General features: G+C 49.2%; 5 protein-coding genes across 5 annotated transcripts; 4 read left to right on the top strand and 1 right to left on the bottom strand.

Annotated features, from left to right (window-relative positions):
- Positions 1-12: 12 nt before the first annotated feature.
- BDR25DRAFT_38080 (uncharacterized protein) lies at positions 13-1108 on the bottom strand. Its single transcript, XM_033697679.1, has 2 exons — positions 315-1108; positions 13-123 (listed from the first exon to the last, which is right to left on the bottom strand). The coding sequence occupies exon 1, from the start codon at positions 977-979 to the stop codon at positions 344-346; it is 636 nt and encodes a 211-aa protein (XP_033547060.1). The 5' UTR covers positions 980-1108; the 3' UTR covers positions 13-123; positions 315-343.
- Positions 1109-1559: 451 nt separating this feature from the next.
- BDR25DRAFT_288010 (uncharacterized protein) lies at positions 1560-2588 on the top strand. The gene is made up of 3 exons (XM_033688362.1): positions 1560-2062; positions 2119-2252; positions 2304-2588. The coding sequence occupies exons 1-3, from the start codon at positions 1901-1903 to the stop codon at positions 2383-2385; spliced, it is 378 nt and encodes a 125-aa protein (XP_033547059.1). The 5' UTR covers positions 1560-1900; the 3' UTR covers positions 2386-2588.
- A 2838-nt stretch (positions 2589-5426) lies between these two features.
- BDR25DRAFT_343408 (DUF1771-domain-containing protein) lies at positions 5427-7820 on the top strand. Its single transcript, XM_033693823.1, has 4 exons — positions 5427-5702; positions 5772-6390; positions 6875-6955; positions 7026-7820. Exons 1-4 carry the CDS (start codon positions 5550-5552, stop codon positions 7703-7705), a joined length of 1533 nt encoding a protein of 510 aa, XP_033547058.1. The 5' UTR covers positions 5427-5549; the 3' UTR covers positions 7706-7820.
- Positions 7821-9443: 1623 nt separating this feature from the next.
- BDR25DRAFT_314940 (uncharacterized protein) lies at positions 9444-11294 on the top strand (the record flags this gene model as incomplete). Its single annotated transcript, XM_033691491.1, has 1 exon — positions 9444-11294. The coding sequence occupies one exon, from the start codon at positions 9444-9446 to the stop codon at positions 11292-11294; it is 1851 nt and encodes a 616-aa protein (XP_033547057.1).
- Positions 11295-12206: 912 nt separating this feature from the next.
- BDR25DRAFT_288003 (alpha/beta-glucosidase agdC) lies at positions 12207-15589 on the top strand (the record flags this gene model as incomplete). Its single annotated transcript, XM_033688361.1, has 8 exons — positions 12207-12725; positions 12947-13654; positions 13701-13826; positions 13876-14083; positions 14134-14403; positions 14452-14659; positions 14708-14964; positions 15019-15589. Exons 1-8 carry the CDS (start codon positions 12494-12496, stop codon positions 15587-15589), a joined length of 2580 nt encoding a protein of 859 aa, XP_033547056.1. The 5' UTR covers positions 12207-12493.
- Between the last annotated feature and the right edge of the window lie 264 nt (positions 15590-15853).

Here is a 15853-nt window from a genome sequence, read left to right as displayed (position 1 = left end):
GTGCTTTCAACCGGTACTTGTCCCCAAGATGGTGTGGCTCGAGTCGACTGAAGTGAGCCACGAGCCCATTGTAACACAAAGGAACAGTCCTTCTGCTTGTTTATTGGCAGCCGAAGCTGCAATCTGCTCCCAAGGTTAGCACTCATAGACTTGAAAAGACTGAAAAGACAGAGCGTGTTACAGAACAGTTAGATCAGATAGGGGCGAAAGATGGTGTGTTGTTTCCCCAGCGGTCCGTAGACCATCGGTTGAACTATGCTTAATTTTGGGAAATCATCATAACAGAAAGGCTGATTGAAGAGAATTGAACATACCGAAATTAGAGATCTTAGATGCCTCAGTGTCACGATTTCTTGGTGGTTGGTAGGCGGCGCACAAACTTTCGCCGAGAAGAGATCCCTACTTGAAGGACAGTATCCAAGACTTTGTTGCTGATTGTCAGTGGTCGAGTAGATGCCACAAGTCTGCTAACAACGGCCGTGTCATTGCAGGAATGGATGACGGACTGACTCAGGAACCAATTCATTCGGACGTCCAATTTATGCTTTCGGGAGTATCCCGATGCGTCTGAGAGGAAAAACTGAATTTGAGAGAGTTGAAGGGCTTGATCCAGCCCGGTGAAGACAAGATTCCGGAACCGAGAGTGTGACATCGGAAAGGCCCCTGTCAATCTCGATGCCCGATGGACAGGATTGTTGATGCCCAACCGCCTGAGAGCCTCAAAACCTTTAGCACAGCCTTTCCCCCAGTTCAAGGAGGATCTGCTGTGCAAAGGGTGAGACTCGATGACATGAGCCGCTCGAATACAACGGCACAAAGTTTTCTTTGATTGATCGACAAGGTTAGGCTCCTCATGGTGGCCAATTTGAAGGCGAGAGGAAGGTTGGTGTTGAAGCTTGAGACAGCTGGAGAAACGGTCAACAAATTTGTGCCTCGCTTCGCGGGAAGACTTCGGGGCGATTGGCATCACGTGTTTCATCAAACAGCAAAACTCTGTTAGAACTGGGTATGTCTGACGTCATTCAAGCGAATCCCGCTTCGCGCTCGCACTCTGACTCTGGCGACGAGGATCAAAGATCTGCAGGAGCTTCTCGTGCGGCGGCTGGATGAACAACGAGTCAGGAACCTGTCAAGAATGACATCGAAAGGGTCCAAACCTGCGCTTCCCCCCTTCAGTTGGGCTGAAGGGCTGCCACCAAGTGGCCGCAGTTTCATCTCCAACACAATGTTGCGCAAAGCTCGAAATCTACCCATTCTTAGACTCATCGCAGTTCCTCCTAAAACGTATTCCTGGTATCTCAGCCCAAGACGAGGATGAGCCCATGGGGGTGAGGATATCCGTCCCTGGACAAGCATTCACACAAGATCTATATCATGGGCCTACGATCGCACCAGCTCGCGTATCGAAGGTCTTCTAGTAGCACTTGTGCTGTCCGCTTGTGCTCAGCAGATTGGGAAGACATCATCTCCCAAGGAAAATAAAGTCTAGAATTCCTTCGTTTTGGTCCTGTCTTGTCGGCTTCCGCAGCTATCCTAAAGCTGCCAACTCCGAAAGGTGTTTTTAAACCCACCCCGAAGAGTCCGCTTACGTTCATTCGCTCATCGCGTAGAAGTATTGCGATCAGCATTATCTCTTTCCTTTCACGATCAATGTTTCCATACTGCAGGATCCAAGCTTCACAATGAAATGCGGGGAAGCTGGTCTGCTCCCTCATTGGCACGATCCCGTATCAGATGCGTCACGTCCATATGATTTCTGTTTGCTGAGGGGCAGCTCAGCTTCTTATCAACCTCTGCCTTTCTTCCTCGATTGAAACATCTTTGTTTTCATTCTTCTCAGCTTGTAGTCACTCCAAATCCAGTCACTCGCCTGCACCAACAACCCTAAGTTCGATTAAATATGCCTTCCCCATTCCACCAGAAGTACTCCTCTCAGAACCACAGATTCTTCGGTTCTGATCCCACCCCCGCAATGCCCGAGGGGCCAAAACAAGAGACAGACCGGAGAGCATCAGATGCCTCAATAGGGCCTCCACCTTCATCACCAACTGAACGCAGAAGAGTATGTCCTACTCCCTTTCTGGTATTGCCCAGTCTCGATTTTTCTGACCCTAGTAGTCCTCCACAACAAACCGATTCGCAGCTCTAGAAGCTTTGAAGAGGCCTACTGATGCAGAGTCCGCGACCCGACGAGCCAGTCTCCAAGACTCAGCGATTGGAAAGCCCGGTATCTTCGGCTCATGGTGGAATAAGTACGTGTCAATTTTGCCTTACCGATGCCGTGATCCTGACCTAAATTCCAGTTATACTCGCGGACCAAGCGGCGCGACACCGGCACAGCAAACACCCAAGGAGCCACGAGATACCACTACTTTGAGGCAGTAAGAGTCTCATATCAGAGGGGTAGGCCAAACAGACTGTTACCTTTGAGCGGGCGATTTCCTGTGGAAAGATTGAGTATCTGTGATCAAGGGATTTCTTTCGCTTTTTTGGAAGTCTCGGTCCTCCACGCTCTATCTATTGGGGGAACTAGGTTGTATTATACGAGAATGATGCTATTGACTATTTGGGAAAATGTTCGAATAACGTAATAATGATAGCAATGATAATGTATGTATTTTAACTTCCTCAAAGGAATTAGTCAACTGTGCCGGAAGACTACTCAGTATGACTTAAGTTGAGTTCAAATGGCTAAGTGACGAAATTTTCTGACTCCCATTCATGCCTCACGCACAAACACCTCCCAAATACAGAAGCTCCAGAAACCCTTCATACGGTCCTCCGCCATAGCTAGTTTGTCTTCACTAGACATGATTTATCATAATCCAGTGACATAGAAATGTTGAGTGGCCCATTTCTACGGATCTAATCAGGGCCTCTACCTCCCCTTCGAACATCCCTTTGTAGAAGCTGTTGTTATGGCAGTCACCGCTATGGTATCTGCTTTCCGGTATGGGTGGCTTTTAGATGCAGTGGTTCTGTTTCCTACGATTCATGAAGAGAAATATGCCACTGTTGGACAACATTGTAATGTGGATGCCAACGCCGTTTCCGATTTTAAATTCAGTAGATAGGCCACAGGAACGTGTTAGAGGTGAACATTTTGATGATAGCGGGTTGCTAGATGGAGATATAGGCAGCGTATTTGATGTGGATACAGATAAGGTGAGCAGGGTGGGCTGGACCCGGTTGTTCTTGTTATCGTCGAGCGTGGAGAGATGTCAAAGTAGTGCTTCTTTGAACCAGCGCTAGTGGGACCTTCTCTGAAAGCATAAATGGAAAATATATTGCATAATGTATGGTTTTTATCGTTCTCATAACCCAGGTAAAACTTGTAGTATTATGACGCTGTCAGGACACATAGCTTGATACCACGTAGATCCTAGACACTGAGTTCAGAAAAGGTTTTTTTTAGTACAAGAGTTAGCATAATCACATTATATGAATCTTGTTGGTGTTTGAACCGGTATCTATAAATCGTATGGAGTTTGGAATTTTTCTTACACGATGCCATTTTCAGTCTCGACTTTGACCAGGCACCATAAACATGGCGCCATTCAGTTGAGAGGGCGTTAAGGAGGCGCAATTTTCTCTCCTTTCTCCTGTTCATCGAATATTTATCGTTCGCCGTTCGAGATAGTTGGTATTATGACTAAAATCGCCCTCTATTCTAAACGGAAGATTTATGAAATCTATACGTGACACTTTTGGTCAGGAGCTAGGCTACGCCCCACAAGGAAGAGACATGTGGAATAGGCTGCCCACAAATTGTGCTTAGTGACCCTCATACAACGCTACACAGAGGTGGGAACAGTAAGGAACAGAGCAGGTGAGAAGCAATCGCGGGGGGAAGGGACTAAATGACTATAAACTACACGTAGCTAGTTAAGAGGAGCAGAGGTACAAGTATATATCTAGATATCTAAATGTGTACCTCGTAGCCCTTGAGAATCGCACTACAGGTCTTGAACCCCCACCATATTGCCACGTTAAAGCAGCCGTTATTGTATACCAAGCGGTTCAAGCAAGAAGAGTGCCTGCGGCAGCTCACCGGTTGTTGCGGTCTGATGCCCTTATTGATAAGGCGTTTGCATTCCGTCCGAATATCTTCGAGAGCCGTCTCGGTCTCGCTATCCATATTCTCAAAGAGCGACTGTTCCCGCTATTTGCTGCTGTTTAACCAGGGCGGCTCTAGTCTGATCTTGGTATCTTGCGTGAAGAAATATCACCGGCAAATGAATTTCCCTGCAACTCAAGAGAAATTCCAATCTCATTGTGGAATGAGAGTTTGGCATAGGTAGGGCAAATAACTATGTCTGCCAAGTCACGAGCTATACCATGATGTCAAAGCCGAATCTGCTGTATATGTCTCTAGTCATCGAGGATATCCTACAGCGAATGCGTAATACGTCAACAGAACATGGAGTCTTTCGCAGATTTGATGCTCGACAAGGTGGGGGATGTGGTGAATATCACTGGTCCGAGGATATTGACATTAAGCGTCCTGAAGAGCCTAGGGTGGTTTCTCAATACAACCATCCTGATAGCTGATACCTCGAATCTAATCGAGTTGAAGTGGGTGGGGATCACCTAATTATGCTTTGATATGCGTTTGTGTCGTGGTCGAATACATATAGAGAGGAAGCGGGCTTGGCTGCCGTTAGTTACGCACCACTATGCTGGCACCTGGAAGAACAGGAATGGTGGAGGTGTAGCTTAATATGATGCGTATTAGTGTTGAGTTCAAGAATTTCAAGAATTTCAAGAATCTATCGAAAGGGCTGGGCCATCAGCATCAACTTTTTACAGCTGCGGCGTCCTAGTTCATTGATCAGATGTGCCTATGAGGGACAAGCTGAGAACCTTGAGCGTGAAGAATTCTCTCTGGCGCAGATAGTGGAGGGCCTCAGAGCTGACCTAGCTATGCCAAATGATTTAGAGATGAAGGGCATGGCAATGCAAACCGATTTAGAGACGAAGGGAATTGCTATGGGAATCGGGTTGGGGATTGAGAGGGCCGTTGTTTATCCGCTATATCCGCCTACAACAGTATCTCGAGACTGGAAGCCTTGGCTTGAAGATGGAAGAACGCCCCCTCGGCGCTCTGAGGGAGATGGGATAGAGGTGCATAGAAGTATTCTATTCCACGGATTTTGACGGAAATACAATAGAAATTCTTAGGGGACTTAAAATAAAAAGAGGAGCTGTGGTTCTCATCTTGAAACTGCTTTGCTCGTAAATAGCTAATCATGGATAATGAGAGTGTGGTATCGAAGTACCTTGACCAAGAGGGTGAATAAAGCTTGGGCCAAGCGGAGACAGGGAGTGTCGCGACCTCATTGGTGTAACGACACGGAACTAATTATCCACCTGCATCATCGCCATCACTTTTCATATTCTACCTTTTATCTCTGCAACCAAAACAAGCCTTGTAGTGCGCTTTGAAGCTTTCAGTTCGCGGGAAGTTTCCTCGCAACCGCGACCAACTCTACATTTTGGTATTTTTGCAATAGTTAGCCCTTACTAACATCAGCAGCCACGTTTCCAAAATGGCTGCAAGACCACAACCACCTTCCCAGTTCCCCAATACTACGCTCATAAACCTTAACCGGCTTCTCTCGCGACTCGAACATAGCCTAATTTCCCCAGACTCGCCCTCGAGCTTCCGAAAATCGGGCCATGAACGAGCAAAAGTTGGCGCTGTGAGTTGCGATGTTTCGTATGGCAGGTACATTCCTGTGGCAGGACTTGCTGACATTGAATCGATGTAGAACATCGAACATGCACGAATGTTACTCTTAAATCTCGAACACTCTGCCGCAACCATCCCCTCCAGCAAGTCGAAGAAATCCGCCCTCCAAGCCGATCTCCAGCAGAAGCGCGAACTCATTAAACAGCTCAACCAGCGATTATACGAGCTGAACCAATTAGACGATTCAAGCTTAGAAGTGTCGGCAGACTCGGATGAAGAAGACGAAGACCGCTTTCCCTCTTATGCGCCACGGGTGAAAGAAGAGGCTGGCATTGAAGTTAGCAGGGCTGGCGGTGGCGGCCATGAAGCATTACAGGAAGCGGCAGAGAATCTCGCATCAGAGCTGCGATCACGGCGGGGTGGAGGCGAGAAAGATGGACGCGCGACGACAACAGGCACATCATTGTTCCCCTCAAAACCTTCAAGGACGACGGGTGATCCGTTGCCCATGCACACCGAAGCAATACTGTCGCATAATCGTACGGAGCAGGAAGCTTTGACGTCGAGTCTGATAGACATGGCAAAGCAGCTGAAGCAACAGTCAATGCATTTTGGGAGTACATTGGAATCAGACAAAGGGATCCTGGACCGTGCTATTGACGGCCTGGATAAGAATACACAGGGCATGGACGCAGCAGGTCAGCGAATAGGTACTCTGAGAAGAATGACAGAGGGAAAAGGTTTTTGGGATAGGTTGAAGCTATATGCTATGATTTTCGGTCTTTGGGTGATAGCATTGCTCGTTGTTTTCGTTGGACCGAAAATCAGATTCTAAGGGAGACCTCCGCAACTGCTTGGAAGGAGTATTTGGGTGTCATTCATTCGCATAGGCTGGCGTTTGGGGACGAGGCATTTGTGCGGCCTTTCCAGCCTGCAGGAATTTGACGAGGGATTCCAAGCGGCCCAGATACCACAATCATCATTAATTTGATCTCATTCAAAGACGGAAAGCCCATGATCCCGACTACGCAAAGGACCAACGCCATTCACTTCCCCACGTTTACCCACACGAACATCTGGGCATGCCCCATGCGCGATATTGCAGCCACATCTCTTGGCATGTAGATCTCTCGAACTGTCTCCACTTCCTAGCGGCGACAGGAACAATAACTACAACAATAGGATTCACTCATCTTACTTCCACCCATCCGCTAACGCCCACATTCATTATGTCCATTGCTATGATGCAATTGGGGGCGCGCGGTAAGGTTTAACCCTTCCATTCTATCTCCATGCTTTTTCAAGCATTTCCTTCGAACTAACGTTGCGGCAGCCCTCAACCACTCCTCCAGCGATACCGAAGCCGAATACGATCGACTCCGGGACCTTGCACGACAAGAAGCCGCAAAACGATCATCATGTTTCGACCGGGCACACGCAGCATACGCCTCCGGCGACGGCGCGCTCGCACACACGCTCAGCGAAGAAGGCAAATCACACGCCGCTAAAATGGACGCCTACAACAGGGAAGCGCGCGACTTCATCTTCCGCGAAAATAATGCCGAGGGCCGTGTCGCAGGCGATACGATCGATCTGCACGGGCTGTTTGTCGAGGAAGCGGAGGAGATCCTAGAGCAGAGGATTAAGGCGGCGAAGGAGCGGGGTGAGACTCATTTACATGTTATTGTGGGAAAAGGGAATCACAGTCGCGGACATGTGCAAAAGATTAAACCGGGGGTAGAGCAGGTGTGTCGAGAGTTGGGGTTGCAGTATGTGACTGAGGAGAATGAGGGCAGGATGTTCATCAACCTCCAGGGTGGACCTGCGCACATGCCGCCCCCTCCGCATGCGCCGTCGTATGGCGGGTATCCTGGAGGCCAGCAACAGCACCACGGTCAGCAACAGCACCACGGTCAGCAGCAGCAAGGCCAGAACGATGAAGTGGAGCAGCTGGTTAAGAAGGGCTTGCCGAAGCTGTTTAAGGCGCTAAAAGGTTGTTGTGTGGTTATGTAGACACCGACTGCAACGCTGCATCCTCCAGGTGTGGCAAGCACCGAGGCACCGCAGTAAAGTTCGGAGCATATACCCAGGCGCGGAATCTAGACACCCGGTAGAATAATATCACGCGATTGTCATTTCTGGGATGCTTAGCTGAAAATGCAAGATGGAACCGGTCTCAGCGCGTGAAGTTTGGTGTATACAATCCTTGGCCATTGCAGCCGAAGTGCGTTTGGAATTGAGTGCAGCGTGACGACATCGGATGGAGCGGACTGTTTCCCCTTTCCCATCCCGGAAGGTGGTATGGTTGAGCCTCTGAGACACATCGATATTAAAACTTCAGCGATATCGGAAGAGGTAGAGCCTGATACCGGTAGCTGTACCGCAGCAACTCCCACTGTTTTGATATAGCTGACTTTTACCACAGTAAACCTATGTCCGGGGACTATTTATTCCTTATTTGGAGGTTTTCTGTCGCCGCTTTTATAGTTACTTGCACCTGTAAGTTTTCGTAATCTCTAGAAAATTTTGAATAAGTGCCGCGTGAGCAGCCACTCTAGGGTCAGCTACTCTAGCTATAGTACAAGAAGTTTATGGCTTTGTCGCCATATTACATTAACTGGATGTTGGGTAGAGCCAAGTACAGTTGGAGGACCTTAGCAAGCGTAAACTAAAGCAATATTTATTCCGTTCTAACCATCCATTCTAATATGCTAGCACCTCTCTTATTTTTATATCAGCTAATCTAATATAGAACCTCAGCCATTGTTTCTTACCCCCAGTCGTGCCTTTCGTAGGCAGTCTTAGGCAGTCTTAGTGCTGTTAACACATGATCTAGTGCGGGCCCTGACTTATTTAAAAGCTAAGCGGGTGTGGCAGGAAACCTTGGACGTCAAGGTTTGTCATAAATTCACAGAGTGTGGTAAGAAGGGCGTAGAAGTTTGGCAAAATTTGCCAACTTAATATCTGCTTGCTGGAGTCCCGTGGCGACTTGCTTAAGTCCTTGTGTAAGAAGACCGAGATCTGGTTGTGGGCCGAGCTGAGGTCTAGGCTGAGGGGATTGACATTTGCCATGGCTTCTGGGTGATGGGAAGAAGACTCGAAGAACTAAGTGTGGGAGGAGTATGGTGGGAGTGTGGTGCGGTTGAGGCGAGCGATTAAAGTGGGGCTGTAAGCAATGTGCATGTGCAGTGGTGACTGCACTAAACTCGAAGAGAGAGTCCTGGGAGAGGTTTCAGGGCGTAGAGTGAGGGCCGGCTTTCGGAAGAAGCACCTTCCATCTCTCGTCGGACATGACCAGTGCGCACAACTGCGTCTTTTGAAGTCAAGGTAAGCTACCTTCTACTGCATCAAAGTGATGGCATCGTGGGGACTCTAGATCAGTCGGGGCTGAATCTGAAACTGTTGATCTGGTTCCATGGGACTCAGCCGACCAACTTCGAACAGATCTCTGCGAGATATATTTGCGTTGAGAAGAAACCCACGATTCTCTCTCCACAAATTAGTAACAATTGTAAGAACTACAAGCGTACCAATGCAACATGAATCAGGATGCTGAAGGTGAGGGGACTTGCAAGCCCAATGTGTTTGATCAATTCCATCGTCACAGCCTGTTCACTTGCTTCAGCGTGCTATCAATTTGCACTTCACCTTTGCAATCTCACAATTGGCTCTTTTCCTGGAACTTTGCTCACTCCAATACCCTCGTTTTAGAAGATCTTGCCTTTATCTTCTCCATTCGCACCCTGCCACAATGTCTAGCAACCGCACCAATAGTCTAGCTTCATCAGGACCTCACACCAACCGTCGAGCGCTCGCAAAAGACTCTCACGTCTCAGTCACTCGGGGAGAAGACTCGAGTCAGCAAATGCAAAAAAAGCCTACGCCGATAATAGACCCGGGCACTGGAAGGAGTTTTAGCTTGGGTTCAATGCCACCTTCCATGAGACATCGAATCGTCGCTCAAGGATGTCAACTGCAATACAACCAGCGAAAGCCTCTAATACTGCATGCAGGTGCAGGAAAACACTCTGCTAGACGGCTAATGCCTGAGGGAGATCCTCAGGCGCCGCATCCTGCTAGATTTTCAGACTATCTGCAGCACAACCCGAGAAGGCCATCGATGCTGGATATGGATGAACCACAGCAGTCCGTTAGACATCGAATGCTCGAAGGGGAATGCCGACTGCCGTATACTGCGCAACAGAACCAGCAACGGCCATCGATGCTTAAAGTAGGTAGACTGCAGCAGTCGGTGAGACGACAAAGACCAGCGAGAAATCTCAGAATGCTAAGTTCTCCCGGCTTCCCAGACAGTACGCGAGGAGATCAGCAAATGGTTTCACCGTCCAATGTCGACCAAAGGGAGAGAGGGCATGCTGCAAGGAAAGCTCCGCCGGCGCACGAGGGCTTAGGCATGCAGGCATCATCTGTTATGCCACAGCAAAAGCCCGGAATCGGCTCCTACCGGACCAGTAAGAAAGGAGCCTCACACACGACAGTGGCAATCAGTACGGCCGGTGGAGGTCCTTATACCTCAATTCCCCGTTCTAGTCCTCGCTGGCCACCCGTTCCTAAGGGGGCCACCGGAAGTGCAAGGATGGTTGGATCAAGTCCCGTGCAGGATACCCGACCGCAAGCACTAGAAACCGAGGCCCCACAGAGACGATTGGCGACTGTCAAGCAATCACACACAACGTCAAGAGCCAGTAACCTGACGACAAAGGGGGGAGAACACCAAACTGTGGATGCCCTCGAACAGCAGATGGGTTGGGGTTGGGGCTGGCCGTTCCCATTTAGAGGGAGGCGGCCATTCGGGAGGGGAGGGCACCTGGGTGGGCCCACGGTTGGGGCCACGGGAGGGCTCAACAATGCTAAGGGGGGGTACAAATTCAGGTCTATTCTTGGCAGCATTTGGAGAAAGGGGGGGAAAGAAGAGAACGAGGAGACGGAGCGGAAAGAAGAGGATGGGGTGAGGGAAATGCCCAGAAACCTTTCGAGGTACCGGCTAGGCCAAATTAACGAAGTGTCGATGTTGTCACTCGAGTGGGTCGGGAAGTGTAATGGGGAAGGGTCCACCATCACAAACAACGTTGAGCAGGAGCGAAGGATAGAAAGAAAGCGAGGAGAACAGAATCTACGAGAGGATTATAGAGCAGCACGAACTCGTTCCACCTCTCCATTCCTACGATCACCAGCAATCCCGGCGTCAGCACGACTTACAGAACATTCGTGGCTTGCCTCACAAATCGACCAATGGGCACAAAGTCCTCAGCAATTCCGAAAGGTAGAAGTTGAAGTACCGGAAGGAGTGAATGTGGAGTATGCCAGGTATTCTCTTCAGCAGGTGGGACAGGTAATGGCCTACGGCCCAAGGACTAGGAGTCCTCAAGGCAACCTAGCTCAAACCTTACACTCCCACAACAGGCGGGATGCAATAAATCACACCCACTGCGAAGAGCCCAGAGAGGAAGGCGCACAGAGGAGAGGGGCATCCCAAGCCATGCCAGGGTTTTCGACAATGGAAAAGTGGGAAGCCGAGGTGGCGCAGCACTCAAGGTATGGAGTATCAACACCGAGACCGTCCGGAGTGAGAGAGGTGTGAAAGCGGTATCCTGGGAGGTATAGAGCGTTGACGGAAGCTACCCTGCAGGCGATAGGCTCATGATCAGGATTTAGACGATTTCAGACAACAACTCCGGATGGATTAGATGTTGACAGGACCGGCTGTACAATAGAGCGATTTTGGATTCCGTTCTGCCGACCACCAAGTGGAGCCTTTTCTAGTCGTTCTAGATCTGTTGTGTAACAACCACATGCGGAAGTTGCCTTGCGTCCATCAGGTGGAGCCTAGGAAGGGTGACGTCGTGATATTGAGCAGATGCTGCGACAAGGAAAAATGCATCAAAGCAGTCGACTTCACCGCCTGACCATTCTTAAGTGATTTCATGGTCGTTTTACGTAGTTGAACTATCCCAGAGGCATGGTAAGCTAAGTTAAGGATGAGATGTGCGGTGAGAAAATTTGACCTGATCTGCGAGATTAGTGGAATACATACACTACATATTGCTTCCACCAAGAGGGCACTCTGATCAACGAGTCATATCGAGGAGCTTGATTCCTTCCCTACACGTTTCGTGTGCTCGGACGGGACAGAACCTGGCAGAAGGGACCGGATCTATGGCGATTCCCTGGATTCAGGCTCTTAACTGAGGGCAAGATCGCGATGGCCCCGGCTGGCCGTGAGGGAGAGAGACAGAGCACGATCAATATGACGTTGGAAAGAATGAAGAGTGCGGAGAGCAACAGACATCGCGCGGCCGCCATTGGCAGGGGCGGCGAGGAATGAGGTGAATGATGGTGGCTTGTGACCCGTTGGCTGCCGGGAAATAACGTCCGCGCTGCATGCAGGTGGGAGATCATGGGTGGCCCATGCTCACCTAGGCACCGGACGCGGAAAAACGAATCTTCCATCGACGTTTCACTTCAGATTTACTCCGGCACTTCTCTCAAACACCTTAATTCGGCAGGTCGCACTGCTAACTTGTCCCCTTGATCCATCTCGACCCGTCGGCACACTTTAGCATAAAACAATGGACACCCTCGTGACGACCTGTAAGAAGCCAACCCTCGATTGCACATCATGCTTGCTGTGGAATCCGGCCGACCAACCTGGGTTCGCTTGGCACAGCAGTCACGCAATATGTGGTCCATGAGAAAGGCAAGGGCTAAGGTCCTTGTGTAGTCAACTATATAGGGCAGTCATGGTTTACCCACAATGGTTCCGTGGCCATCTCCCAAGTCATGCCTTTAACTATAACATTCCTACAGTCTGCTCTCCTCCTCTGGTCTACCATTGCTCAGTGGGGCTTCTCAGTGCCATTGAGACGGGGCCCAGACTGCCCCGGGTATTCCGCGAGTAATGTTAAGAAGACAGATAGTGGCATAACGGCGGACTTGACCTTGGCAGGTTCAGAATGCAACATCTACGGACAGGACTTGCACGAGTTGAAGTTTCTGGCCGAATACCAAACAGGTGCGTGCTTTGCTCTTCTCTTTCAGAAAGCGTTCCATCGAGAGCTGGGGGCACTATGGCCAGAGAATGAATGCCAATGTGATCGGGCTTCCTCCTGTGCAACGCCTCAGCTCGGATTGTCCCATATAGGGAGATCTGTACTTGTAAATACACAGCTTCCGCAGACCGCAAACCTGAGGGGAGAATTTATCCAAGAAAACAACCATGCTGATTGTTTCCAGATTCACGACTCCATGTTATGATATATGACAAAGCGGAGCAAGTCTACCAGGTTCCAGATTTTGTTGTTCCGCGGCCAGGAGGTTCTTCCAGCGCAGGAGGCTCTTTGCTCGAAGTTTCGGTAGAAGAGGATCCATTCTCATTCATGATAAAACGAAAGAGCAATGGCGAGGTCTTGTTCACAACCGAGGGTTCTGAAATCATCTTTGAGACGCAATATCTGCGGCTCCGAACGTCACTACCAGACAGCCCCATATTATACGGACTTGGAGAGCACACAGATTCTTTACAACTACCCACTTCGAATTATATTAGGACGTTCTGGGCTCGAGACGCAGGTGGCGTCCCAGCTGGGGAGAACTTATACGGTAATCATCCAGTATACTACGAATACCGACCGAAATCAGACACGACCCATGGCGTTCTCTTGCTGAACAGCGATGGAATGGACATTAAAATCAACAACGACGACGGCCAGTACCTCGAATACAACGTATTAGGCGGGATCATAGACTTGTACTTCTTGGCTGGTCCAGGACCATATGATGTCGCACGGGAATACAGTGAGATATCATTAAAGCCTGCAATGATGCCGTACTGGGGATTTGGATTCCACCAATGCAGGTTTGGATATAAGAGTGTAGATGAAGTAGCAGCCGTCGTGGCGAACTACTCCGCAGCTGGAATCCCTCTGGAGACAATGTGGACAGGTAAATAGAGCCGCGTGGCCACTTCAGCGTTTTCTGACTCGGATAGATATCGACTACATGGACCAATATAAGGTCTTCACCCTGGGTGAAAGATTTCCTTTGAAGGACATGCGAAGTTTGGTCAATGATTTGCACGATAATGACCAACACTACATTGTAATGGTTGATCCAGGTTAGTGGAATGTGGATGTCAGGTTATTTAAAGCCGCTAATGAACGTAGCTGTCGCTTATCAGAATTACGATGCCTTCAACCGAGGGAAAGATGCCGATATCTTTATAAAAAACAGCGACGGGAGTATATACAAGGGAAGGGTCTGGCCCGGTGTAACCGCATTTCCTGATTGGTTTCACGAGAATACTCAGGGCTATTGGGATAGCGAATTTGAATCCTTTTTCAGCCCTTCTAGTGGTGTCGATATTGATGCATTGTAAGGCACTGAAACGTCCGCAAAAAAATGGGCTGACATGATACTCCCAGGTGGATCGATATGAACGAACCCTCGAATTTCTGCGTATGGCCATGTGCTAGTCCGGAGGCGGAGGACGAAGGTACCGACATCGTTGAGGTAAAGGCCCGCAAAATGTCGCGACAATCTGACCAAGACTACCCAAAGAGGGGTCTCCGAGGACGTAACCTCATCAACCCATCCTACAAGATAAAAAATGCCTTTGGACTCCTTAGCAATAAGACTGCTAAGACAGACATCATCCATCAAGGCGGGTGGGCTGAGTATGACACGCATAATCTGTAAGCCAACACGGACCACTCTTCAGCTAGGTTCTAACAAAGGACTAGATACGGCACAATGATGAGTAGGACAAGCCGCAACAGTTTGCTGAAACGACGGCCCGACAAACGGCCAATGGTCATCACTCGTAGTACTTTCGTAGGTGCTGGAAGTTACGTTGGTCATTGGCTTGGCGACAATATCTCTGCATGGGACCAGTATCAAACATCCATACGCCATCTTCTACAGTTCGTGTCGTTCTTCCAGATTCCAATGGTAAGTCTCCAAAGAGATCTCTACTCAACTATTAGTTGACTGTTTAAGGTTGGGGCCGACGTCTGTGGATTCCTTGGAAACACCACGGAAACACTGTGCGCTCGCTGGACGATGCTAGGGGCCTTCTATCCCTTTTACCGTAATCATAACGTGGACGGAGCCATCTCTCAAGAGGCGTACCGGTGGAAGAGTGTTACGGATGCAGCGAAGAAGGCTATCGATGCTCGGTATAGATTGCTTGACTACATCTACACGGCAATGCACAAGCAGACAGTAGATGGGACTCCAATGTTAGCGCCTATGTGGTGAGTTTCATTGCTGTAAAATATTGTTTACTTCCACCTAACCACTCCATTTAGGTTCAACTATCCTACGGATTCAGCCACCCATGCAATCGAATTGCAGTACTTTTACGGCCCCGCTCTTCTAGTTAGCCCTGTGACTGAGCCAGAAGCAACCTCAGTCACGTTGTACCTTCCCGATGACATCTTTTATGACTTTTGGTCACTTAAGCAAGTTAGAGGAACTGGCGGAGCCGTAACTTTGAAAAACATCGACTTCACATCCATCCCAGTCTACATTCGTGGCGGCTCAATCATACCCGCGCGCGTCAAAAGTGCCAATACCACCACAGCACTCCGAAGCGAGGACTTCGAATTGTTAATCGCGCCGGGCAAAGACGGAAAAGCAAACGGAGCTTTGTATCTGGACGACGGCGAGAGTTTGCACCCGAGTGGCACCAGCGAAATCCAATTCAGCTATGACGGGAAGACAATTGAGATGAACGGAACATTTGGTTACAAGACCAGGGTCGGTGTCAAGAGCATCACCATTTTAGGAAGTGATGCAGCAAAGCAATTTGAGTTGAATGAAGGATTGGATGGCTCCTGGAGTCGTGACGTGTCGCAGCTGAAGCAGATCAGCGTGTAACGTGTCATTCCTGTGTTCCTATTTTATTTTCTGGATGCTTTAATGTCTAAGTTCAAATTGCTGCCCTCTGAAGTGGTTTCGGGAATTTCCCAACCCAAATTACCCCGAAATTCCCCAGGTTTCTTTGTTCATGTTTCATGTGGAGTTTGTCGGCCAGCAACACCAACAGTGATAAAGATACCATGGCCCAGTTTCTTATACCCTAACTTCTTCTCACCATACCGCCCAGACTGTTGTACCCGAGGTTGAGCCCTAACTCTTGTG

The sequence above is a fragment of the Lindgomyces ingoldianus genome (genome assembly GCF_010093535.1).
Source record: "Lindgomyces ingoldianus strain ATCC 200398 unplaced genomic scaffold BDR25scaffold_18, whole genome shotgun sequence".
Classification (NCBI taxonomy): Eukaryota; Fungi; Ascomycota; class Dothideomycetes; order Pleosporales; family Lindgomycetaceae; genus Lindgomyces; species Lindgomyces ingoldianus.
The sequence above is the reverse complement of the archived record's forward strand: the minus strand, read 5'-3'. Positions and strand labels throughout refer to the sequence as shown.